The 27,436-nt window shown below is 42.5% G+C and overlaps 1 protein-coding gene across 1 annotated transcript in view; it reads left to right on the top strand.

The window, feature by feature from the left end:
* The window catches only part of BRIP1 (BRCA1 interacting helicase 1), a 137,844-nt gene that overhangs the window by 102,066 nt on the left and 8,342 nt on the right, over positions 1 to 27,436 (top strand). Inside the window, exons 17-19 of the mRNA XM_067472146.1 lie at positions 15,446 to 15,558; positions 20,435 to 20,517; positions 26,828 to 27,130. Coding sequence (XP_067328247.1) covers positions 15,446 to 15,558; positions 20,435 to 20,517; positions 26,828 to 27,130 — 499 coding nt within the window. The remainder of the gene's footprint in view (positions 1 to 15,445; positions 15,559 to 20,434; positions 20,518 to 26,827; positions 27,131 to 27,436) is intronic.

The following is a 27,436-nucleotide window of genomic DNA, read 5'->3' as shown; positions in this document are numbered from 1 at the left end:
GGTGGTTTTCCTACTTTATGAGAGGAAGAGCCTCACAGTGTTGGTTTTTACCCTTTACCTGTCAAAAGAGAAACAATAACATCACAGAATCAAAATGTTGGAAGAACCCTAGTCATATGGAAGGTAATGGAGTCCTTACTTTTTCTTACTTAGGCGATCCCTTGTTGTCCAAGTAGGATAATCCTCCAGGGTGGGTCCGTAGGTGACTATGGAGCCCTGTTCTTGATCTGCATCTTCTCCCACAGTGAGGGCATTGGTTTCCAGGTGGAAGGCGGTCAGGGTTGGCTTGACGTGCTTTCCTCTTGGCACATTTCTCTCTTTCGCCCTCTATTCGTGCCTCTTCAAATTCTGCAGCACTGCTGATCACAGCTGACCTCCAGCTGGAGCGCTCACAGGCCAGGGCTTCCCAGTTCTCAGTGTCTATGCCAGAGTTTTTAAGGTTGGCTTTGAGCCCATCTTTAAATCTCTTTTCCTGTCCACCAACATTCCGTTTTCCATTCTTGAGTTCAGAAATGGAGTCGACACGACCTCTTGAAAGCTGTGGAAGCTAGTTTGTGATGGTCCAGATTGTCATTCGCAATCCAGCTATCGCTTATTGCCTTTTTTAAAGCCTGGTAACGTGACCTTCACTAGATTGGAAGGGTTTGTGTGGGTTTTTCCAGAATTGTTATTATTCTTCCACATCCTTTGCATTGAAATTGCCTTTTGATCATCTGATGTATCCAGATGTAAATGAATGCTGTGCTTAGATGCACTGCTACTCCTAATGCAGTTTAATATTAATACTACTAATTATGATATATAATAATATTAATAATGTTGTAATATAAGCTCTAGCTTCTGCCAACATGCAAATGTGAGTAGATCAATAGGTACCGCTCTGGTGGGAAGGTAATGGCGCTCCATGCAGTCATGCCGGCCACATGACCTTGGAGGTGTCTATGGACAACCTATTATATAATACTAATAGTATAATATAATGGTGATATATGTATTGTGGTATAATAATATAGTACAATATAATGGTGTGTATGTGTGTGTGTGTACACACACACACTAGCCATCCCCTGCCATGCATTGCTGTGGCCCAGTCTGTATATATGTGTTTTTGTGTGTGTATATATTTATGTATATGTGTATCTGTGTGTTTATGTATATATATGTGTGTGGTTTTGCCCATGTGTTCTAATGTAATTTTTGTTTTTTGGCTTTTAAAGTTCCTTTCGCTGTGTTTTTCAGTGTTTTTATGAGTGAAGGTCACTCGTTGACTTGATAGGTGTATTGTGTCCAAATTTGGTGTCAATTGGTCCAGTGGTTTTTGAGTTATGTTAATCCCACAAACAAACATTACATTTTTTATTTATATAGATATCTAATAATATCACAGTATAGTGGTATGGTGGCAAGTTCTTAGTGGGATGGGCATCCCAAGCCACCTTGTCTCTCTCCTGAGGAATCTGTACAAGGACCAAGTAGCAACAGTCAGAACTGACCACGGAACAACAGACGGGTTCAAGATTGGGAAAGGCGTACGGCAAGGCTGCATCCTCTCACCCAACCTTTTTAACTTGTATGCAGAACACATCATGCGATGTGCGGGGCTGGATGAATGCAAAGCTGGGGTGAAAATTGCTGGAAGAAACATTAACAACCTCAGATATGCAGATGACACCACTCTGATGGCCGAAAGCGAGGAGGAGCTGAGGAGCCTTCTAAACAAGGTGAAAGAAGAAAGCGCAAAAGCCGGGTTGCAGCTAAACGTCAAAAAAACCAAGATTATGGCAACAAGAATGATTGACAACTGGAAAATAGAGGGAGAAACCGTGGAGGCCGTGACAGACTTTGTATTTCTAGGTGCAAAGATTACTGCAGATGCAGATTGTAGCCAGGAAATCAGAAGACGCTTACTTCTTGGGAGGAGAGCAATGTCCAGTCTCGATAAAATAGTGAAGAGTAGAGACATCAGACTGGCAACAAAGATCCGCCTAGTCAAAGCCATGGTATTCCCTGTAGTCACCTACGGATGTGAGAGCTGGACCTTAGGGAAGGCTGAGCGAAGGAAGATCGATGCTTTTGAGCTGTGGTGTTGGAGGAAAGTGCTGAGAGTGCCTTGGACTGCGAGAAGATCCAACCAGTCCATCCTCCAGGAAATAAAGCCCGACTGCTCACTGGAGGGAAAGATACTAGAGACAAAGTTGAAGTACTTTGGCCACATCATGAGGAGACAGGAAAGCCTAGAGAAGACAATTATGCTGGGGAAAGTGGAAGGCAAAAGGAAGAGGGGCCGACCAAGGGCAAGATGGATGGATGGCATCCTTGAAGTGACTGGACTGACCTTGAGGGAGCTGAGGGTGGTAACGGCCGACAGGGAGCTCTGGCGTGGGCTGGTCCATGAGGTCACGAAGAGTCGGAGACGACTGAACGAAGGAACAACAACAATAGTGGTATGGTAGAATATACTAATATATAATAATATAATAATAATAAATTTAATTTGTACCCCGCTACCATCTCCCCAAGGGACTCGGTGCGGCTTACATGAGGCCAAGCCCGAAGTACACCAAACAAACATGAATAACACAACATTAATAAACAATCAATAAAATACAAATCATATAAATCACATAACAAAAACAACAATTAATAATGACATATTAAAAATGGCCGGGCCAAATGTAATAGATTAAAATTGAAAATATGCTGACGTGAACAGGTAAAATGTAACTGGGATAGGATTTTTCAGAGAGAAACGAGGGAACGCAACGTATATAATATAATACTAATATTGTGCTATGCTAATAATATAATATATTGTATATACAGATAATATTAAAAATAATACTTTAATGTAATACAATATAATACTCATGATAATACAATATAATAATACATAATAATATTGTAATAATAATAAGTAAAATAATGTAAATATAATAATATTAATAAGAAAAGAGTAAAATAATGTAAATGTAATAATAAAAATAATAGACTAAATAAATGGAAATGAAATAATAAATAGAATAAAATAATAAATGCAACAATAACAATAATAGAGGAAAATAATAAATGTAATAATAATAATACAGGGAAAAATAAATGTAATAAAAATAATAATAAGAGTAAAATAATGTAAATGTAATAAGAATAAAAGAATGTAAATGCAATAAAAATAATAATAACAGATTCTTGTGGGTTTTTTCGGGCTATAGGGCCATGTTCTAGAGGCATTTCTCCTGACGTTTCGCCTGCATCTATGGCAAGCATCCTCAGAGGTAGTGAGGATGCTACCTCGGAGGATGCTTGCCATAGATGCAGGCGAAACGTCAGGAGAAATGCCTCTAGAACATGGCCCTATAGCCCGAAAAAACCCACAAGAACCTAATAATAACAGAGTAAAATAATAAATAACTTTGACTTGAGTATAAGCTGAGAGAGGCTTTGTCTGCCTAAAATAAGGGCTGAAAAACTCTGCTTATGCTTGAGTATATATGGTACTGTCGCCCTCAATATCTGCTGCCCGAGGCAAGTCTCTCTCTCTGCCTCATAGTAAGGCCAGCCTTGGCTATGTCCTGGAGTAAGAAAGGCTTGGGACACACCAGGTTCGCCCAACATGCCATTTCCCCCACAAACCGGCTGCGATTCCCCGACCCTGGAAGCTCTCAAGAGATTACAATAACCTCCCATAAACAAAACGTAAGGCCGGCATGGCACCGTTTTATCCCTGAGCGATAAAGCCTTTGAGTTCAGGTCATTAAATAAATATAAGGGCTAAACCTGTTAAAACGTGCAGATTCAACCCATTAAGAAAAAAACTTTGCACGAGTAAAAATAAACACATTGCCAGACACTCAAGCAAAAAGGTTTTTATCTTTCGCCAAAGCCTAAACCTTTCGACCCAAAACAGTTTAAAGGAAAAGCACACACTGGGGGCGGGAAGAATGTGCCTGAGAAACATTTTCCGTTTGGTACTGGCATACTGTAAACACAATTATCAAGGCAACCTATCACAATATAAATTTTACTGACAAATTGCCGCTTTCGGATTTGTATACTGTGCAACCTCAATGCGGTCGGGGAAGGATTTCTTTTCTTTCTACAAAAATCTGGAACAATGTATTCTCAAAGGCTTTCATGGCCGGAATCACTGGGTTGTTGTGAGTTTTCCGGGCTGTCTGGCCATGTTTCAGAAGCATTCTCTCCTGATGTTTCCCCCACATCTATGGCAGACATCTTCAGAGCTTGTGAGGTCTGTTGGAAACTAGGAAAATATTATCTGTGGAATGTCCAGGGTGGGAGAAAGAACTCTTGTCTTTTGGAAGTAGATGTGACTGTTTCAATTGGCCATTTATTGACCTAGCAGTTGTGTCGCTCTTTGCTGACTGGGGGAATCCTTTGTTGAGGGGTGACCAAGTGTTCCTGATTGTTTCATGTCAGGAATTTCTCCTCTTTTTGAGTGTTGTTCTTTATTTACTGTCCTGGTTTTAGCATTTTTTAAAATATTGGTGATGTTGTTCATTCGTTGAGTCGTTTCCGACTCTTTGTGACCTCCTGGACCAGCCCACGCCAGAGCTCCCTGTCGGCCGTCACCACCCCCAGCTCCTTCAAGGTCAATCCAGTCACTTCAAGGATGCCATCACACCAAGCAAACTGGCAAGATGCTATTAAAACGTCTCGGAAGCTTGCTGGAAATGTCAAGAAAAGAAGGGAACCTTTTTCCATCTATGGTGGATGTGTGATAAAGTTAAAAAAATCTGGAAAGAGATTCATGAAATAACAAACAAGATACTTGACATAAGAAAAGAGTTGAAAGCAGAATACTACCTTCTGGGTATACTGGACTTTGAACTTGATAAAAACAAGGATAAGCTCTTCTTTCATATGGCAATGGCGGTGAGAATGGTACTAGCCAGGAAATGGAAAAATAAAGAGATACCAACGGTGGAAGGATGGATGCTCAAACTTTTAGACATAATGAACATGGATGTACTAACACAGTACATGAAAAACAAACAAATGATGGGTGTAAACAAGACGGACTGGTCCCCAGTTAAAAAATTATTCAACATCAACCAGACATAGACACGCGAAAGACAAGATAAGAAGACAATACTAATACTAACAATGCTTTAAGGGGTAAAATCAGTAATCAAAAGCACTGACTCTCCCCGCACCTAATTTCTAAACCTTACACACCGCTTCCTCCACCCCTCCTTCCCTTCCCTTTCATCCCTTTTTTTCTCTCTTTCTCTCCCCTCCCCATACTTTCCATACCCCCTAAACCTATCCAACCCACCTCTTTGGGATCAGCTATTTTTTAACTATAAGATATATTGATGATTGATATCTCTCTGATGTATCCTTTATTCAAAAATTTTCAATAAAAAATTAGAAAAAAAGGATGCCATCCATCCATCTTGCCCTTGGTCGGCCCCTCTTCCTTTTTCCTTCCATTTTCCCCAGCATCATTGTCTTCTCCAAGTTTTCCTTTCTTCTCATGATGTGGCCAAAGTACTTCCTCTTTGCCTCTACTATCCTTCCCTCCAATGAGCAGTTGGGCTTTATTTCCTGAAGTATGGACTGGTTGGATCTTCTGGCGGTCCAAGGCACTCTCAGAACTTTCCTCCAGCACCACAGTTCAAAAGCATCTCTCTTCTTTCACTCAGCCTCACATCCGTAGGTGACTATGGGGAATACCATTGCTTTGACTATGTGGATCTTTGTTGCCAGTGTGATGTCTCTACTCTTCACTGTTTTATTGAGATTGGTCATTGCTCTCCTGGTAATACTGGTAGCCAGTATTAAATCTTCATACAGTAGTGTCTTCCTTCTACAACCCTTCCTTACCAGGGAAAAGGCATTCAAGGAGAAGATGATGGAAGAACAATGATGCCTTCCAGCTACTAGCACAAGAAGCCCTCTGTTTGGAGAAGTTCTGGATCTCCCTAGCAGCAAACTCTGTGTAGACCAGTATTTTTCAACCTTCGTAATACCACGACCCCTTAATACAGTTTTTCATGTTATGGTGACCCCCAACCATAAAATTGTGTTCTTCATAACTATCATTTTGCTACTGTTATGAATCATAATGTAAATATCTGATATGCAGGATGTATTTTCATTCATTGGACTAAATTTGGCACAAATACCTGATACGCCCAAATTTGAATACTGGTGGGGTTGGGGGGGAACTCCCTATGGAGTTTGGGGAAAATAGACCTTGACATTTGGGAGTTGTAGTTGCTGGGATTTATAGTTCAATCTATTATTATTATTATTATTATTATTATTATTATCTTTATTTGTACCCCCTGCTAACATCTCCCGAAGGACTCGGTGCGGCTTACAAAGGCCAAGGCCCTCAATAAAACAACAGCATAACAAATACAACAATAAAACTCATAAAGCAAACCAATAAGCATTAAAGCAATAACAGTAAAACACCAAAACAATACATCATGACACATTTAAAACTAGGGCCAGGCCAAATGTATTGAATAAATTAAAAGTGCTGGACATGACAGGTGAAATGTAAGGATTTTAGTGTAGGTGCGATGTGCAGGCAACCTTAAATCTCTGGTACAGTGCGTTTGGGACATGATGCTGGGAGTTTCCTATTCTGGAAAGGCACACTGGAACAGCCAGGTCTTCAAGCTCTTCCTAAAGACTGCCAACGTTGGGGCTTGTCTGATGTCCTTGGGGAGAGAGTTCCAGAGTTGTGGGGCTACCACAGAGAAGGCCCTGTCCCTCGTCCACACCAAACGCGCTTGCGACGCAGGTGGGATCGTGAGCAGGGCCTCTCCAGATGAATGGAGGGATCGTGTGGGTTCATATACGGAGATGCGGTCACACAGGTAGAGCACTCTGAACCCAACCCACAATGGGCCTGCACCAATCTGGGCACACTACCTACATGGCCAACACTGAATACTGATGGGCTTGAGGGGGGGGGGCTGTTTTTGAATTCTGGGAGTTGTAGTTCATCAACACCAAAAAGGAAGAGAAGGACAGGCATAGAGATCTTCAGCGTTCTCTGCCAAAAGGGTTCCTAAGACCATCAGAAGTGTGTGTTTTGTAATGATCTTTGGTGACCCCCCCTCGCGATACCCCCCCCCCCCGGGTCCCAACCCCCGGGTGGGGAAACACTGGTCTGCGACTTGTCTTGAAAGAACCACCAAGATGGAAGGGCAGGGAGAGGAAGTAGTTCCACAGTGCGGAGGGAGGGAGGGGGATGAAAACTTATCTGGGCCGCAGTGGCACATTCCTGGGTTAACTTTCAGTTGCAGGGGAGGTCTGTCTAATTAAGCATTAAAGGAAACAGTGGTTAGCAGGTATAATGTTGTGAGACTCCGGCGAATAATACCACTGCGACCGTGACCTCCCAGATAGATCAAAGCCTAATCTCTCTGACAGCAACAAGATGACATGACTTGCCACAGGCCTTGTGCCGCTCCTCTGCTGGAGCTCTTTTGTCTGTAAAGCCTGCCTTGATAGTGAAGGGTCTACATGTTGAAGGATGAACAGGTAGGAGTCAAGGGCTGTCTTTTGACATTTTAACTAATCCCTTCTAGCCTGTGGTTTACTGCGCATTTAGGATATTTGCTAGCAGGAGACGCTGGCTTTTCCACATATGCACCATGTCATGTCGAATTGGGCGTCACGGTGATGCCCGATAATGCAAACGTATACAGTGAAATGGATTCTGATTGCATTAAAGTGACGTGCGCTGACCTTTTACCTGTTATGTGATTTGCAAGGAATGCTTAACCCTTGAGGAGAAGGCATGCTGGCGGTTATGTGTGTGCGGATGTGTGAAGATTGGTGTTCTAACGCTGTTATGCAGTGATGCCTTGATATTTGTTCTTCTTCCTTCCCCTTCTCTGTTGAAGGACCCTTAGAACTTGTATTGCCTTTTGCCCCAAGGGTAACGCCATCTCCCCTTGTCAAGAGAGGCAAAACAAAATTATTATTATTATTATTATTATTATTATTATTATTATTGACACAAAAACACAGTTTGTCATAGCAAATGAGATCTATATGCTGGATTTCATATCACAAAATCACAAGTCAAACACTTCCAAAATGTCTAGGACTTTTTTTTTTTTGTCATGTCAGGAGCAACTTGAGAAACCAAGTCGCTTCTGGTGTGAGAGAATTGGCTGTCTGCAAGGATGTTGCCCAGGGGACGCCCAGTGATTTGATATTTTATCATCCTTGTGGGAGGCTTCTCTCATGTCCCTGTATGAGGAGCTGAAGCTAATAGAGGGAGCTCATCCGCCTCTCCCCGGATTCGAACCTGCGACCTGTTGGTCTTCAGTCCTTGCCGGCACAGGGTTTAACCCACTGTGCCACCGGGGGCTCTGGGACTGTGATGTATAGCATTATTATTATTATTTATGATTGTTAGAAACACAACAAGATGAGTCCACAGCAGACAAGATAAGTCTGATGGCTGTTGTATTGGATCACACGTCGGACACTTCCCAAGTGTCTAGGACTGTGAGATGCATCGGCGAATAATGTGTGCAGATCCGAGTAGGGTGACCTTTTGCAGCTGACAGATGGTCATTTTGTCAGCGCCAATTGTGTTTAAGTGCAAGCCAAGGTCTTGAGGCACTGCGCCCAGTGTGCCAATCACCACTGGGACCACCTTTACTGGTTTGTGCCGGACGGAGCCTTTGCAGTTCGATCTTTAAATCCTCATATTGTGTCAGCTTGTTTCTCTGCAATCCTGCTGTCACCTGGGATTGCGACATCAACGATCCATACTTTATTTTTTAACACAATTGTGAGGTCAGAAGTATTGTGCTCCAAAACTTTGTCTGTCTGAATCCGGAAGTCCCAGAGGAGTTTGGCGTGTTCATTCTCTGTAACTTTTTCCAGCTTGCGATCCCACCAGTTCTTTGTCACAGGCAGATGGTCTTTGTGGCACAAGTTCCAATGAATCATCTGAGCAACGGTGTTGTGCCTCTGCTTGCAGTCTGTCTGTGCGATCTTCTTGCAGCAGCTGAGGATGGGATCTATTGTTTCATCTGCTTCCTTGCAGAGTCTACACTTGGGATCTGTTGTTGACTTTTCAATTCTGGCTTTGATGGCATTGGTTCTTCTTCTTATTGGTTATTATTATTATTATTATTATTATTATTATTATTAAATCAGGGGGTTAGCGGACCCTCCAACACCTGGGAACACTGGGTATATATGCTGGTTTTGAATAAAATTACAATTTTCACCAGAAAATTGCACATAACCCTTTCAAATGTGTTGTTGTTGTGCATTCATTCAGTCGTTTCCGACTCTTCGTGACGTCATGGACCATCCCACATCAGAGCTCCCTGTCAGTCGTCACCACCCCCAGCTCCTTTAAGGTCAATCCAGTCACAAATGTGTACAAAAGGCTAAAAAACAGTCTTCCATTTTGAGAACAGCTCCTGAGCTTTCAATTGACATTGTACAATCAGGCAAGGGTTCTGCTTGTGTTTCCAAAACTCATAGTTGTCAAGTGTACACGCCGCTTTTGCCTTTTTGCCTCAAGACTCCTCGTCCCTCAACATCCACACATCCCTGTCCCTTTGCCTGAGTGTTTTATTCCAGCCAAGTTGACAGCCTCCTTCTCCTTTATAGAAATTGGACTGCAAACTGTTTACTTCCCCACCAATTGGTGTCAGAGCTTGTATTATCTCAGTCACAATGCAATATTGATTTCTGTTCATGTTCAAGACTCTCTCCATCAAGGTGGTATAGTTACAAAACTCCAGTATTGATAATTGGAACAAAATACCTGGCATTTGTCGTGGTTTGAAGGCGACGCTGGGCCTGTTTTTTCATTTGGCGCACTCGAAACATAGCGGGGGAATCCTTTGGCCCCCGATCGATCAATCTTGAGTGACAGTAACAAATATTGGAGCTGTGGAATCAAACTGAATTTCCTTCCTGGCCGCAAAGTTTGACTCTGTCAATCTGACAGGCGGTTCTTAAAGGGCATCAAGCACATGGAATCGCAGGGAAGAAAAAGCCAGGAATGCCTACCCAAACTCGAGTTGAAAGTTACCTGTCAGAAGTGGTTAGAAGTTGGCTGCTTTCTCTCCTGAAGCGTGTCCTTTCGGTTGTCAGTTTTAAAAGGTTAATACAGAACAAAAGAGCAGTGAAATTAACCTGCCTTTGTGTAGCTTTATGCCTTTCCTTTCAAAACAACAGGTCTGAAGAAGAGAACTACGAAGCCTCTGCTGTGTTTTCCTTGCTAGGCTCTTGCCCCTCTCCATCTTGAACCCCAAGTGTCTCCCCAACTCATGGAATGGGAGAACAATTTCTCACAATCCTTTCGGGATTGGAAGCATGTTTATCCCACCATGCAGCCAAAAAAACCCTTTCCAAGTGACTTAAACAAAAGACAATCCCTACTTGAAGGCTTGCAGTCTAAGAAGACATGACATAAGAGGGGAAAGGAGGAGGAAGGAAGAGCCACGGCAGTTAGAGTGCGGGCAAGCTGCATTTATTTTACAATGTAGACAAGGTATGTGCAAACTTTGGCCCTCCCTCCAGGTGTTTTGGACATCAACTCCCACAATTCCTAACAGCCTCAGGGAAAAGGAAGGGGTCTGAGATTGTTAGGAATTGTAGGAGTTGATGTCCAAAACCCTTGGAGGGCCAGAGTTTGCCAATGCCTTATGTTGACACACCTAGGACTCTAGTTTCCAGGTAACCAAACAGGGAAGCTCTTGTATAATAATAACAACAACAACAACAGCAACAACACAATAATAATAATAATAATAATAATAATAATAATAATAATAATGGATTTAAAGATAGTTTCCAATAATAATAAAGTAAAGGTGGTCCCAGTGGTGATTGGCACACTGGGTGCAATGTCTAAAGACCTTGGCCTGCACTTAAACACAATCGGCGCTGACAAGATTACCATCTGCCAGCTGCAAAACGCCACCTTACTGGGATCTGCACGCATTATTTGCCGATACACCACACAGTCCTAGATGCTTGGGAAGTGTCCGATGCTTGGGAAGTGTCTCCCCCAACGGGGACTCGGGGCGGCTTACATGAGGCCAATAGGCTTGGGCGGTTTCGTTCGTTAATTTCGTAATTCGTTATTAATTCGTATTTAAATTAGCTTATGATCCAATATTGAGCCATGCAGGAATAGTGTGAGGAGTAATTAAGATTCAAATCAATTTTTTCAATTTATTTCGTAATTATTTCGTAATTATTTTCGCATGTCTGGTGCAAGTTTTATAGTTGTTTGTTTTATCACACCAACAGTCAACAACAGAGGGAGAGGGAAGCTTCAGAAGTTCCTCCTTCCCATTTGGAGGTTTTTTTAGCATATTGCGCAATCTCGTCCACCATTAACGAATCGATTCGTAATTTTACGAAATTTCGTAAATTTTGAAATTTTTAAAAGGAAAATTTCGGAATTATTAAAAAAAAATGAAACGCAAGGGCCCCCTAAAAACGAAACGAGTTTAGAACCAAATTTTTCCGTGGTTACCCAAGCTTAGAGGCCAAGCCCAAACAACAAATTACAATAAAATAAAACACAACGAAATAAAACAGAAATGCAAACATCACAGTAAAGTGCAAAAACATATGAATGCAATAAGCAATGTGCACAAAACATAAGGAATCAATAAGCAAACATAATAACAGTGAGCGGACTGCATGTACAATGAAATGATTTAAAAACTCAGGGTGAGATAAAGGAAGTAGAATTATTTGCAAGGGAGAACTCATTATTTGCAAGGGAGACTAGGTGATGGACAGACCTTCGTACAAGGAGGGGTGTACTCCTAGGACAAGAACATTGAGGGGAGCAATAGCTTAAGATTATGTGACTACTCTCCAAAAACACAACAGCAGAGCCAGGTCTTGAGATTCTTTTCAAAGGTTTCTAAGGTAACCGCGTTGAGTCGCCTGTTGGGTTGAGAAACTGTGGTATACAAGTAAAGTAAATAAAAATAAATAAATGAGGTAGGGGCTTTCCTAATCTCTCCGGGCAATGAGTTCCAGAGTCGGGGGGCCACAGAGGAGAAGGCTCTCTTCCTTGTACTCACAAGGCGAGCCTGAGAGACTGGCAGGGGCGAAAGGAGGGCCTCCCCCGAAGAACAAAGAGCTCAGGCTGGTTCATGGAGAGAGATACGGTCACATAGATAGGAGGGTCCCAAACCATTTAGGGCTTTATAGGTAAGACCCTGCACCTTGAATTGGGACCGGAAGATGAATGGCAGCCAATGAAGCTCCTTAAACAGGTGGGTTGACTGCTCCCTGTAAGTCGCTCCAGTTATTAATCTGGCTGCCGAGCGTTGGACAAGTTGTAATTTCCAGGCCGTCTTCAAGGTTAGCCCCACGTAGAGTGCATTGCAGTAGTCCAGTTATGTCTTTTTTTCCACTTAGTAACATGTACCTTCCCGTAGTGAATTAAATGAGTTGTGTGTTTGAAGATTTCAGACTAGGAAAGAAGAAAGGGAGAGACAGATTGGCACGTGAGTTTCTTCCTTGCGTACACTATGGCTTTGAAGGTGTCATGACCACAGCCTCAGCTCTGCAGCCAGTGTTGGCAACTTGATGTGAGTCCTAAACAGTAGCCCCAGCCTGTTCCTGATATGCTGTGCAACCGACCGACCCCAAAGAGCAAAACCCAGGCAGGCTCCTTCCGTGTTCAATGCTCAGCGCCACCATGGCTTATCAGCCGGAGCGTGAGGAGTGGAAGGGGGACCCGCAGTGTGTGTTGCAAGGGGAATCCACCCGGCGTTTGAGCTGTTATGTAAAGAGAAGACGCAGAGCAAAACTGTTATCTTCTGCGTTTGGCCAGGAGGGCGAGAAGGCCTCTCAAGTGAGCCTATAATCTCTGTATGCTGCGTGTTCAGGCATTGCTCAGTGAACTTTCGTCTGCCAGGAAGAGAGGAGGGAGAAGAAACACATTGGTGTGAAACTCAAGCGTTTAAAGAAAAAAGAAATACATGGTCCATCTTGTCGCTTGAAAGCCATAAGAAGCATTCATGGGGCTTGTTCTTACTCTTTTTTATTTCGATAGAGTTTTGATACGTTTTAATTAATAGGAGCCCTTAAATTCTGATTATCCACCCATTGACCTTGATTTCTCTTTTTACCATCAATTACTTTACTCATGGGGCCGCAGTGGTGCAGCGGGTAAAACCGCTAAGCTGCAGAACTTGCTGACCGGAAGGTCGGCAGTTCAAATCTGGGATGGGGTGGGGTGGGGTGGGGTGAGCTCCCGCTATTAGCCCCAGCATCTGCCAACCTAGCAGTTTGAAAAGATGCAAATGTGAGTAGATCAATAGGTACTGCTCCAGCAGGAAGGTAACGGCGTTCCATGCAGTCATGCCGGCCACATGACCTTGGAGGTGTCTACGGACAACGCCGGCTCTTCTGCTTCGAAATGGAGATGAGCACCAACCTCCAGAGTCAGACTCGACTAGACTTAATGTCAAGGGGAAACGTTTACCTTTACCTCTGCCAACCGAGCAGTTTGAAAACATGCAAATGTGAATAGATCAATAGATATCACTCCAGCGGGAAGGTAACAGCGTTCTACGCAGTCATGCTGGCCACATGACCTTGGAGGTGTCTACGGACAACACCGGCTCTTTGGATTAGAAATTGAGATGAGCACCAACACCCAGACTCGACTAGACTTGGTGTCAAGGGGAAACCTTTACCTTGACCTTTACTTTAGTCACAACATAATTTAGAGTGGGAACATTAGCCTCATCTCTATTAATGAGTATAATATGTTTGCCTCTTGAGCTGATGTGTTATTTGCAAGGGTATGTTTTGTTATTCACTATTCTGAAGTTTTCAGGTTTAAGGAGTTTTGAAATATTCATAATTAAGCAAACAACAAGAAAAGTCAATCTGACAACTGAAAAGCCGAGTTCTGTTTTGGAATATCGGAAGAGGATCAATTTCTGGCTAAAGCTGTCAGATTCACAAATGTCCAACCTGCAAATGTGGAAGGCTGACTGTATTCTGCATTCTTTTGTGAACCGGCTGGAGGGAGGGGGGTTCGGGGGGGGGGGCTTCTCTCGCTTCCATCACTGTCTCAAGTGCAGTTGGTGGGGACAAGAGAGAGGGCCTTCTCGGTGGTGGCCCCCCACCTTTGGGACGCCCTCTCTAGAGAGTTAAGACAAGCTCTGTCAATAGCCTCCTTCCAAAAGGACCTGAAGACCTGGTGGTTCCAGCAGGCTTTTGATAATGATTAGACCCAGGTCTTACCTTGGCTCTGCACTCTACCCACTTCCCTGGCCCTCTTCTATCTCATTGCCGTTGACCTAGCCTAGCTTGATTATAGCTATTGAGCAGTCCCTGGATATGAATAGCCCCACGCACTACTCTGACCATTAGTTAAGGCCCTGTTTTGCACTTTACCCACTCCCCCCCCCCCCACCAGTCCTGTGTCTCCCATTGGCCCAGCCCTCTCATATCTGTGACTCGGGCCTTGGAAATAAATAGCTCCAGGTCCTGCCCTGACCATCGTGTAGGATCATGCTTGCACTTTATCCACTCCCCTGGGCCTAGTTCCCATTGTTATATTAGCCCAGCCCTCCCATAGTTATCGAGACCCACTCTTGAATCTTAGCCAAAGGAAACTGAACTTGCCCAATGGAATTAGCACTAAATTTTAACTATGTATGGCTGTTTTATAGTGTTATGTCTTTGTTTATGATTACTTGTATATGTTTATGTCTGTAATTGCAATGTTTGACTTATGCTGGAAACCACCCTGAGTCCTGTTGGGGAAATAGAGCGGTATACAAATAAATTATTATTATTATTATTATTATTATTATTATTATGTGGAAAAACTGACACGATATGAAGATTTAAAGATCGAACTGCAAAGACTCTGGCACAAGCCAGTCAAAGTAGTTCCAGTGGTGAATGCCACACGGTGCAGTGCCTAAAGACCTTGGCCTGCACTTAAACAAAATCGGCACCGACAAAATTACCACCTGTCAGCTGCAAAAGGCCACCCTACTGGGATCTGCATGCATTATTTGCTGATATATCACATAATGCTAGACACTTGGGAAGTGTCCTACGTGTGATCCAATACAACAACCAATAGAGTGATCTTGTTTGCTGTGTACTAATCTTGTTGTGCTCCAAATTATTATTATTATTATTATTATTATTATTATTAGAAACACAACAAGATGGTATTTGTGGCACAAGTTCCAATGAATCATCTGAGCAACGTTGTTATGCCTCTGCTTATACTCTGTCTGCACGATCTTCTTGCAGCAGCTGAGGATATGATCCATTGTTTTATCTGCTTCATCTGAGTCCACATATGGGATCTGTTGTCAACTTTTCAATTCTGGCTCTGATGGCATTTGTTCTAATGACTTATTATTATTATTATTATTATTTTGGTTACCGATCCTCTTTGTTTTTGTAATTTGTCCAGGTTGAGCTGAAGAGGAAATACAATGACCAGCATTCAAAAGCAAGAGGACTTTTGCCAGGGAGCCAGTGGTATGAAATCCAGGCCTATCGGGCTCTTAACCAAGCCCTTGGCAGGTAGGTTGAACTTGTTTACCTTTCAACGGTTGACTCCTAAACTCCCTTTGATTTGATAAAAGTTATATTTAAGACATAATCTCTAAAACCCAGAGAGCCTTTTCGAATGGCATCCAGTATTTACCATTTTTTAAAAAACTCAATTTGTCACGCTACCCAACCCAGTGGGCTCCCTTGCTGTGCCCTAAATGACTCTGAACTATAATGCGCAACCTTGTAAACATTTGTGACCTGCATCCTCCGCAGACTCAATGTCTTGTACACCGGCTCTGCTAAAACTGATCCGATGTTTTGCAGCATCGAGGAGCAAGCCTTTGCTCAAAAGATTTCTGACTGTGCCTTCCTTGTTTTCAAGTTGTACTCCATGCAGGATAAAATTTATTTATTTATTTATTTTGCTTATATACCGCTGTATCTCAAGCCCGAAGGCGACTCACGGCGGTTCACAAACAGTAAAAACAGTAGAAACAGCAGTGGTTCCATACAACATATAACAATTGACTTAACACATTATCCATAAATTATCAATAAGCAATTACAATGCACAATTATTACAAAAAACAACCGTACCCAATCTTCTCATCATCCAAGCGTAGTCCAGGTTCGTCGTCCATTGTTCCATTCCTATGTTCCATTACCAGATTGCACTAAATTACTCAAACGCCTGCACAAACATCCAGGTCTTCATCTTTTTGCGGAATACCATTAGAGATGGTGCTAGTCTAATGTCCGTAGGAAGGGCGTTCCACAGCCGAGGAGCCACCACCGAGAAGGCCCTATCTCTCGTCCCCGCCAGCTGAGCTTGAGAAGCAGGCGGGATCGAGAGCAGGGTCTCCCCGGAAGATCTCAAAGTCCTGGTGGGTTAATAGGCAGAGATGCGGTCAGATATAAAACAGATGTAAAACATTCTTTTACATGTGGCTTTATTGTCATGTTTATTAAGCCTGTAAAGTCTGGTATGTTCTGGGTTGTTGTAGGTTTTTTGCCTGTATGGCCATGTTCCAGAAGCATTCTCTCCTGACGTTTTCCCCACATCTATGGCAGGCATCCTCAGGTTGTGAGGTTTGTTGGAAACTAGGAAAATGGGGTGGGAGAAAGAACTCTTGTCTGTTGGAGCTAGGTGTGAATGTTTCAATTGGCCACCTGACATTTGATGGCCTGACAGTTTTTAGGTGTGACATGTTACTGCCCGGGAAAATCCTTTGTTGAGAGGTGATTAGGTGTTCCTGATTGTTTCTTGTCTGGAGTTCCCCCATGTTTGAGTTTTATTTTTTTATTTATTGTTCTAATTTTAGAGGTTTTTTTAGTACTGGTAGCCAGATTTTGTTCATTTTCATAGTTTCTTCCTTTCTGTTGAAGTTGTCCACATGCTTGTGGATTTCAGTGGCTTCTCTGTGTAGGTTGACATTTTTTTCTTTTTTTGAAAAAATAACATTACACATTGACATCAAGTGGTGTATATTTATGAGTGTGTCGCTGGTACATTAATAAATGCAAAATATTTTAGCGAAATGCAGAAGAAAATCCACCCCTTTCCTCCTCGATGTACTTCTACAAACCTATTGACTACTGCAATGCTCTCTACGTGGGGTTGCCTTTGAAGGCTGTCCGGAAGCTTCAAATGGTCCAACAAGCGGCAGCCATGTTGCTAACGGGAGCGGCACTCAGGGAGCACACGACTCCTCTGTTGTGGCAGCTCCACGGGCTGCCAGTCTGCTACCAGGCACAATTCAGAGTGCTGGCTTTAGCCTATAAAGCCCGAAACGGATCTGGTCTGGCTTACCTATCCGAATGTATCTTTCCTTATGAACCATCTAGGACTCTAAGATCATCTGGAGAGGCCCTGCTCTCAATCCCGCCTTCCTCACGGATGAATTTGGCGGGGACGAGAGACAGGGCCTCCTCAGTGGTGGCCCCTCAGCTATGGAACACCCTCCACAGGGATATAAGATCAGCTCTCTCCCTTCTAACATTCCACAAAATGGTTAAGACCTGACTCTTTGAGCAACTTTTAGTACTGGAGCATAATTAGATGAAAACGAATATATGGAACGACCGATGACGCAACTGGACAACAATTTTAGTAAGGAGATGCCGAGGATTTTGTTTTATAGACACTATTGTTTCTTTTATATTACATTTTACATGTTGAATTGTTTTTATAATTGCTTTAACTGTGTTTTGGTAATTATTATGGCATCGAATCGCTGCCGACTGTGAACCGCCTTGAGTCACCTTTGGCTGAGAAATAAATAAATAAGTAAGTAAATAAATATTGAAGCAGGCCTTTAATCCTATTTTTGTCCTTTTCCACAAAACAGAAGCAAGTGTCTTTTAAAATCTCGCCAAATCAAATCCCAGGCACCTGCATAACATCAGGTTACGAGAGAGCATTGGCATTCACAACTCAGTTCTTTTTCCCTCTTTGCCCATAGGTTTTATTTTTTGATTCATAAGTATAAACAGACACAAAAACATCTTACGCGAAGATTAAGGTGAGCTGTTTTGGGTCCCAAACGTGGCGTTTTTTGCAGTATATGAAGTAACATAAGTCCATGAAACCTGATCATTGCGGTGGGGGAATATACCAGATGTTGCGCATGGCCAGGTGGCAACTCTGCCATGAAATCTTGCATCACTGCTCTGACCTGAGAGGTGTGGGATAGGTCTCCAATGGGCTTGATACGTTTGTTTTCTCTGCATACTTACCAGCTCAGCAGAAAAAAAGGTGGAAGGAATCTCGTGCTTGGATTTCGTTTTTGCAAGCGCTTTCCCTTGCTTCCCCAATGATGGGAGTTTCACTGAAAGGCCACCTGGAAAATATTCTGGATATAAACACATTATGGGTACTGGCACCGAGAAAGGTATAGTCCTTTGGGGAAACCTTCACACAAGCCCTGGACAAAAGTGGAGCTGTGTGTGACCTCATTGTAATCCCTTGTGATGTGTTTGTACTTCAAAAAGCCCTTAATAGCATTGCGTGATGGATACGTTTCTCAGGAATGTTTACTGTTAACCAATATGGTCATTTAAATGTATAGCACCATAGACCTGGAAGGGCCATCTAGTCCATGCAGGAATACACAGCTAAAGCATTCCTGGAGAATGTCAGCCCATCCTCAAAAGATGGAGGGACGGAGAGTTTGATCTATGCTGATGATCGTGCCATCACTGCTCAAGCAGGAAGCTTTGAAATGGTGAAACAGAAGCTCTCCGAAGCTTTAGGTGCTCTTACGGCCTATTACAGAGAGAACCAGCTGATTCCTAATTCATCTAAAACGTAGACATGTGCTTTCCACCTTAAGAACAGACAAGCATATTGAGCTCTGAGGAAACGATCTATGCTGATGATCGTGCCATCACTGCTCAAGCAGGGAGCTTTGAAATGATGGAACAGAAGCTCTCCGAAGCTTTAGGTGCTCTTACTGCCTATTACAGGGAAAACCAGCTGATTCCTAATTCATCTAAAATGCAGGTGTGTGATTTCCACCCTAAGAACAGACAAGCATATTGAGCTCTGAGCAAACAACCTATGCTGACGATCATGCCATCACTGCTCAAGCAGGGAGCTTTGAAATGGTGGAACAGAAACTCTCCGAAGCTTTAGGTGCTCTTACTGCCTATTACAGGGAAAACCAGCTGATTCCTAACCCATCTAAAATGCAGGTGTGTGATTTCGACCCTAAGAACAGACAAGCATATTGAGCTCTGAGGATGACCTGAGAAGGAATCCCACTGGAGCAGTGCAGCACACCCAGCCGTGCTCTGACTTACAGGAAGCACTACTTGACTATCAAGCAAAAAGTGGGTGCTAGAAATAACATCATACGAAAGCTGACTGGCACAACCTGGGGATCACAACCAGACACAGTGAAGACACCTGCCCTTGCGCTTTGCTACCCTGCTACTGAATACGCATACTCAGTGTGAAATACATCTCACCACGCTAAAACAGTGGATGTGGCTCTTAATGAGACACACCGCATTATCACAGGATGTCTACGTCCTGTGAAATTATACTGTTTATACACCTGATATCCGTCAGGAAGTAAAAGCCTGTAATGAAAGGACCAAGGCAGAGATATCTCCTGCCCATCCTCTGCTGGGATATCAGCCAACACACCAACACCTTAAATCAAGAAATAGTTTTCTAAGATCTACAGAGATACTTGCAGAAACAACTCAGCAAGCAAGAGTCCAAAAGTGGCAGGCTAAAACCCGGAACATCAATCTGTGGCTGAGACCAGATGAGAGACTCCTCCTGGGCACACAGAAGACTGGGCAACGCGGAAGGAGCTGAACAGACTGCGCTCTGGCACCACGAGATGCAGAGCCAACCTTTGGAAATGGGCCCACAAAGCAGGGTCCACGACATGCGATTGTGAACAAGAGCAAACCACAAACCAAATACTACAATGCGGTCTGAGCCCTGCCACATGCAGGATGGAGGACCTTCTCACAGCGACACCAGAGACACTCCCAAGTGGCCAACTTCTGGTCAAAGGACATTTATTATAATGCCAGGTATTTAAACAGATAGCCATCCAGCCTTTGTTTAAAAAGCTTCCAAAGAAGGAGCCTCCACCACACTCTGGGGCAGAGAGTTCCACTGCTGAACAGCTCTCACAGTCAGGAAGTTCTTCCTAATGTTCTTGCTCTTTTTGGTCACCCTTTTCTGGCCATATTCGAACTCAATGTATGTTTTTGTGCATATCACAACCCTGAGTCAACTTGAAGGTACATCACAACAATATGGTTGTACCCAAGCCTCTGTTATGTTATCTGAAATTAGGGGGAATCTTCTCTCCTTATTTCACAATTCTAAGAAACCAAACAATTTATGTTTTTTCCCCTCCTATTCTTTCTCCTGGTTTAGGTGTATTCGCCATAGGAGTGACTGGGGAGCACTCATTTTAGTCGATGACCGCTTCGGAAGGAACCCAAATAAATATATAGCTGGTAAGATTCACCATTTATTTTTCAAAGCATAGCCTGTAGAACGGAGCTCTATGTTGGAAAAAGCAACCTTCTTCAAGCCTCCACTAGTAATTTGTTTGTATATAATTCAGATTGCTTACTGTATTGTATATGTGTGTATTGGTATGCAGTTTTCTTTAACTCTATGCTGTGGGAGGAGCTGCAGACCATGTGATCAGATCTGGGACTGTTCAGACTCAGACTCCATTTTTAGAAGTCAGTAGAAACAGATTTTTTTAGAGACTCTTATTAAACTCTCAGACTAGAGAGATGCTTTCGACTTTGGGCTGTTGATTCTAAGAAAGATCCCCTGTGTCATCTGCACAGAGAAACCACTTCAAATCCTATCTGTAACTTGATCGATAAGCAATGTACCTGTGTGCTGAATACACAAGGTTTGTGAGTAAACCAACTGTGTTATTTTAATGAAGACTACTTTATTTTTGGTCTCTTGAGAGCATGATTAAAACCAAGCTGTTTTAAGGGGGAGTAAATAATAATAATAATAGTAATAATAATAATAGTATTTTTTCATGTCAGGAGTGACTTGAGAAACTGCAAGTCGCTTCTGGTGTGAGAGAATTGGCCGTCTGCAAGGACATTGCCCACAGGATGCCCGGATGTTTTGATGTTTTCCCATCCTTGTGAGAGGCTTCTCTCATGTCCCCATTTGGGGAGCTGGAGCTGACAGAGGGAGCTCATCCACGCTCTCCCCATATTCGAACCTCCGACCTGTTGGTGTTCAGTCCTGTAGGCACAAGGGTTTAACCCATTGTGCCACCAGAGACTCCACAGTAATAATAATAATAATAATAATAATAATAATAATGATTGGCACACTGGGTGCAGTGCCTAAAGACCTTGGCCTGCACTTAAACACAATCGGTGCTGACAAAATTACCATGTGCCAGCTGCAAAAGGCCACCTTACTGGGATCTGCACACATTATTCGCCGATACATCACACAGTCTTAGACACTTGGGAAGTGTTCAATGTGTGATCTAATACAACAGCCAGCTGAGTGTCTGCTGTGTCTCAAATAATAATGACAATAATAATAATAATAATAATAATAATAATAATTTAAAAAACCAGTACAGGTGGTTCCAGTGGTCATTGGTGCACTGGGTGCCATGCCAAAAGATCCCAGCCAGTATTTGGAAACAATAAACATTGACAAAATCACGATCTTACTTGGATTTGCGGGCATCATTCGAAAATACATCACACAGTCCTAGACACTTGGGAAGCGTTCGACGTGTGATTTTGTGATACGAAATCCAGCATAGAGATCTTGTTTGCTATGACATACTGTGCTTTTGTTTCAATAATAATAATAATAATAATAATAATAATAATAATAATAATCTTTTATTTGCATACCGCTCTATCTCCCCAAGGGGACTCAGGGCGGTTTCCAAAATAGGTAAAGCATTCCACTTAGATTAATGTTTTTGGGGAACTGAAATAACACTTCTGAAACTCTGCTATATATTTTGTGCATTGGCATATCTTTGTTCCTAACAGTTCAAAGCGATATCTAGGTATATCAGTTTAACAGCTGAGAAACCTCATTGCCTTGCATGAATCGTAGTGGGTATTTACTATTAAGGAGAAGGTTAACTAAAGCGAGTTTTTAACTCTTCTCAGGAAGATCATACTTTACAAAAGGTTAGGATCTCTCACAAGTTCATGCCTTTCCAAAAAAATCCTGTTTTTCCCAAAAGGTTATGAATAGCTATTTTCCAAAAGGTTATGGAGATTTCCATTTTCCAAAACTCTGGCCTCCCTTGTTTTTCTTCATATTCTTTGTGTTGTGGGCCACACTTGCCTTAGTCTACTGTGCATTGCAGTGTGCCAACTGGCGCGTTGCTGTGTATTTTTCTGCTGAAAGCGGTTAAGTGATTTTGGAGGGTGGGGCTGGAGGACGTGTTTGGGCTCCCAGCTTTGGCTGCGGAAGATACAAATCTCACAGTTAAAAAATGCAGTGACAGGTAAATAAAATATAGATCTCATGAAATCCTTATGACAAATAACACTGACATTGTTTCGCAGCAAGCAACCATCCCAGATAAAATCATTGCTGAGCATGAATAAATAATCTGCGGAGAGATTTTGAGAAGGGCAAACACAGGCATTGCCTTTGTAATATTCATTATCGCTCAGCCTTATTAGCAACAGGGAAAGGAGGGGGGGTCAGGTTTAATGCTGCGTTTGTTTGTGTTTTTTAACCCAGTTTAACCCAGTATTATCAGTGTCATTTTATAGAAATTTCTTCTGGGAAACCAGTTGAATTGAGTGAATGTTTGACTTTGTAAAGAAAGTATTTTGGGTGCCATTTTATCCAGCACTAGTGGCTTGGCCAACATTTCCTCTTGCTTCCTTCTTCCTGATTTCAGCACATGAATGCGCTCAGCCAGTCATAAATTGCACAGTATACCATAATTTTGTTTACCAGCTTCCATTGACCGTCTAACAGAGGCCCCAATGGCACAATGGGATAAACCCTTGTGCCATCAGGACTGAAGACCAACAGGTTGGAGGTTTGAATCTGGGGAGAGCGTGGATGAGCTCCCTCTGTCAGCTCCAGCTCCTCATGCGGGGACATGAGAGAAGCCTTCCACAAGGATGGTAAAACATCAAAAACATCTGGGCGTCCCCTGGGCAAAGTCCTTGCAGATGGCCAATTCTCTCACACCAGCAGCAACTTGCTGTTTCTGACACGAAAAAAAAAATTAACAGTCTAAATGAGTTGGCAGGCATTTTCTTTTAAAATATTGACAAAAATAGGAATATTGTACAGAAATGTTGAGTGTATTCCTAAAAATCCTCTGAGATAATTCAACTAATCATAATAATAATAAAGGTAAAGGTTTTCACTTTGACATTAAGTCATTAAGGGTTGGTGCTCATCCATTTCTAAGCCAAGGAGCGGGCATTGTCCATAGATGCCTCCAAGGTCATGTGGCCAGCATGATTGCATGGAGTGCTGGTACCTTCCTGCCGGAGGGGTACCCATTGATCTACTCAAATTTGCATGTTTTCAAACTGCTAGGTTGGCAGGAGCTGTGGACTCATCTTGTTGTGAGAATAATAATAATAATAATAATAATAATAATAATAATAATAATAATAATATATTTCTATATCACCCTCTCTCCCCAAGGGGACTCAGAACCCAGAACATATCTAGAACCCTTTCCTAACCTTCCTTTGGTCTTCTTTCCCATAAACATGTACTCCTTCAGTGGTGTTTCCATGCTAGTACACCAGTGAGAGAATTACATATAGGGTAGGTAAAGGTTTTCCCCTGACATTAAGTCCAGTTGTGTCCGACTCTGGGGGTTGGTGCTCATCTCCATTTCTAAGCCAAGGAGCTCGCGTTGTCCATAGATGCCTCCAAGGTCATGTGGCCAGCATGACTGCATTCCCGCCGTATGGCTACCTATTGATCTACTCACATTTGCATGTTTTCTAACTGCTAGATTGGCAGGATCTGGGCTAACATCAGGAGCTCACCCTACTCCCTGGATTTGAACTGCCAACCTTTCAGTCAGCAAATTCAGCAGCTCGGCGGTTTAGGGGGCCAATAACAACAACAACAACAACAACAACAACAACACTTGGGAAGTGTCCGATGTGTTATCCAATACAACAGCCAGCAGAGTGATCTTGTTTGCTATGGACCCATCTTGTGTTTCAAATAATAATAATAATAATAATACATCACACAGTCTTAGACACTTGGGAAGTGTTTGACTTGTGATTTTGTGATATGAAATCCAGCATATATATCTCGTTTGCTGTGACATACTGTTTTTTTGTGTCAGTAAAATAATAATACAAAGCAGATTACAACATACACAGATAGGCAAACATTTAGTGCCTTTAATGCGGTGCAATAACAATAACACAGAGATACACAGAACAAAGGTAAAGGCTTCCCCTTTCATCTCCGGCTTCTGGAGATGGTGATCAGTCTGACCATGGGAAGGTGCTCTTGTTCTAAGCCGAGGAGCCTGTTGACCATAGCCATCTCCTTGGACGTGTTGCCAGCATGTCTGCATGGACACTTTTTTTATTATTACCTTCCTGCCGAAGTGGTACCTGTTGATCTACTCTTCGACAACACAAATAAAAAAATATTATTCATATTATTATTATTATCCTAGAGCAATTTTTTTACCTAGCAAAAATAATTTTTGAAGGGAGATATGATACTTTTGGTTTTGGAGAAGTGATCAAAATGGGAAGACACAAGAGACCCATGGACATTTGTTTGGGGTTTCTTAGTCATTTCATTCCGTAGAGCCGAGACCTTAAAATAGTGCCTTTGTCTCGTCAGTAGGTGGTGCTCAGATTCTACCGTACGAACGGTGTTTGCCTTGTCCCAGAGAGGAGAGTAAGGTTCAGGATAAAATCGTAGTAATTCTAGAAGTAGTCAAGAGTGGCAATTCCCTTGAGCAAGACAGTGTCTGCAATACCGATTTCCTTTGAGTGACACCTTTCTTGTTCCAACAAATCCTACGAAGATAGAGAATGCAGCATAGTCCTTCCTCCATTTAATGATATCCAGGAGGAAAACCCTGAAAATCGCTAAGAAAATGTCATTGCTTAAAGTCTTTATTATGGAGTTGTGTAGCCTTTACATCCCACCGACACCTAAATCAGTGTTTGTCAGCCTTCCTAATGGTGCGACCCCTTTATACAGTTCCTCATGTGGTGGTGACCCCCAACCATAACATTATTTTCATTGCTACTTCATACCTGTCATTTTGCTACTGTTATGAATTGACATGTAAATATCTGATATGCAGGATGTATTTTCATTCACTGGACTATATTTGGTACAAATACCCGATTTGCCCAAATTTGAATACTGCTGCGGTTCGTGGCGAGGGATTTATTTTGTCATTTGAGAATTGTAGTTGCTGGGATTTATAGTTCACCTACAATCAAAGAGCATTCTGAATTCCAGCAACAATGGAATTGAACCAAACTTGGCACACAGAACTCCCGTGACCAACAGAAAATACTGGAAGGGTTTGGTATGCATTGACCTTGAGTTTGGGAGTTGTGGTTTACCTATATCCAGAGAGCACTGTGGACACAAACAATTATGGATCTTGACCAAACTTTGCACGAATACTCAACATGCCCAAATGTGAATACTGGTGGAGTTTGGGGGAAATAGACCTTGATATTTGGGAGTGTAGTTGCTGGGATTTATAGTTAACCTACAAAGAGCATTCTGAACTCTACCAACGATAGAATTTGCCCAAGCTTTCCACACAGAACACCCATGACCAATAGAAAATACTGATGGTCTTTGGCAACCCCTCTGACACCCCTTTGCGACCCACAGGTTGAGAAACACTGACCTAGATGGTTGAGTTGAGTCCTACATCATCTGGAGAACTCCAGGGCCCTTTCCCATGCCTTAGCAACACATAAGTCTGCCGAAACCATTTTGAAACTTAAGGGGGGGAAAACTAAGCACAGAGACGTACTATTTTTGTTTTACTCTTTGCTCATTTCAAAAAGAAAACAAAACAGTGGAGGAATCAATGTATTGTTGAAGGGTTTCATGGCTGGAATCACTGGGTTGTTGTAGGTTTTTTGGGCTATATGGCCATGTTCTAGAAGCATTCTCTCCTGATGTTTCGCCTGCATCTATGCCAAGCATCCTCAGAGGTTGTGGGGTCCTCTGAGGATGCTTGCCATAGATGCAGGCGAAACGTCAGGAGAGAATGCTTCTAGAACATGGCCATATAGCCCAAAAAACCTACAACAACCCAGTGGAAGAATCCATAAAATAAACACAGTGAATTAAAGAGAATGTGTGTGTTGTGGTGACCCCCAATCATAAAATTATTTTTGTTGCTACTTCATAACTGTAATTTTGCTACTGTTATGAATCGTTATGTAAATATCTGATATGCATGGTGTATTTTCATTTACTGGACCCAATTTGGCACAAGTTCCCGATATGACCAAATTTGAATACTGGTGGGGTTAGGTGTGGGACTGATTTTGTCATTTGGGAGTTGTGATTGCTGGGATTTATAGTTCAGCTACAATCAAAGAGCATTCTGAACTCCACCAATGATGGAATTGAAGCAATCTTGGAGTGTCCTTGACGAAGCAGGCTGACCTTCACGTGAGGACTGGATCATTTTCTTTCATCATTGCCACCATTGTTGTGTAATAATAACAACAATAACAAGAGTAGCAGTGAGTAAGTCGTTAATGGTAATCACAATTTAACTGTCTTATCTTTCTCTTTCCCAAGGATTATCAAAATGGATTCGCCAGCAAATCCAGCACCACGAGAACTTTGATCGCGCCCTTGGTTCCTTGGATACATTTGCGAAAACGAACCAGAAGGGAACAGGCCCTTCGCTAGAGAGCAATGGGAGTGATTCATCCATGCCTTCTGCTCCAAAGGATCGGTCCACAAATTCTTTCCTGGAGGCCACTTTTCATCTCTCGCCAGGTGTTCCTGTTAAAGGCAGAACACGCAAGGTGGAACTGGATCCGGAAACACTTTTTGCAGCCGACGTTGACACAGTTCATCCAACAACATGCGACAAACGTAGGTCTTCATGGGATTATTGTTTTGTTTTGAAGTTTGCTTGTTGTTGGAATATCACACACACACAAAAATAATGAGGTTGGAATTTAGCCAGACTTCTTCTCCATTTGGCCCATGATTGTCTGGTCAGTTTGATAGAAAAGGCAAACCAAGTTCTTTCCAGTCACCTACTCCTTGTTCCGAGTACAAATGGTAGGGATTGGGTCCTGGACCTTTTGCATGGCATAGGAGGTACTCTATCATCTACATGGCTATTTCATTTATTTATTTATTTATTTATTTATTTATTTATTTATTTCGGTGCCA

The sequence above is a fragment of the Anolis sagrei genome, chromosome 11 (assembly GCF_037176765.1).
Source record: "Anolis sagrei isolate rAnoSag1 chromosome 11, rAnoSag1.mat, whole genome shotgun sequence".
NCBI classification, from domain to species: Eukaryota; Metazoa; Chordata; class Lepidosauria; order Squamata; family Dactyloidae; genus Anolis; species Anolis sagrei.
Note: the sequence above shows the minus strand (reverse complement) of the source record. Positions and strands in the feature narration are given on the sequence as shown.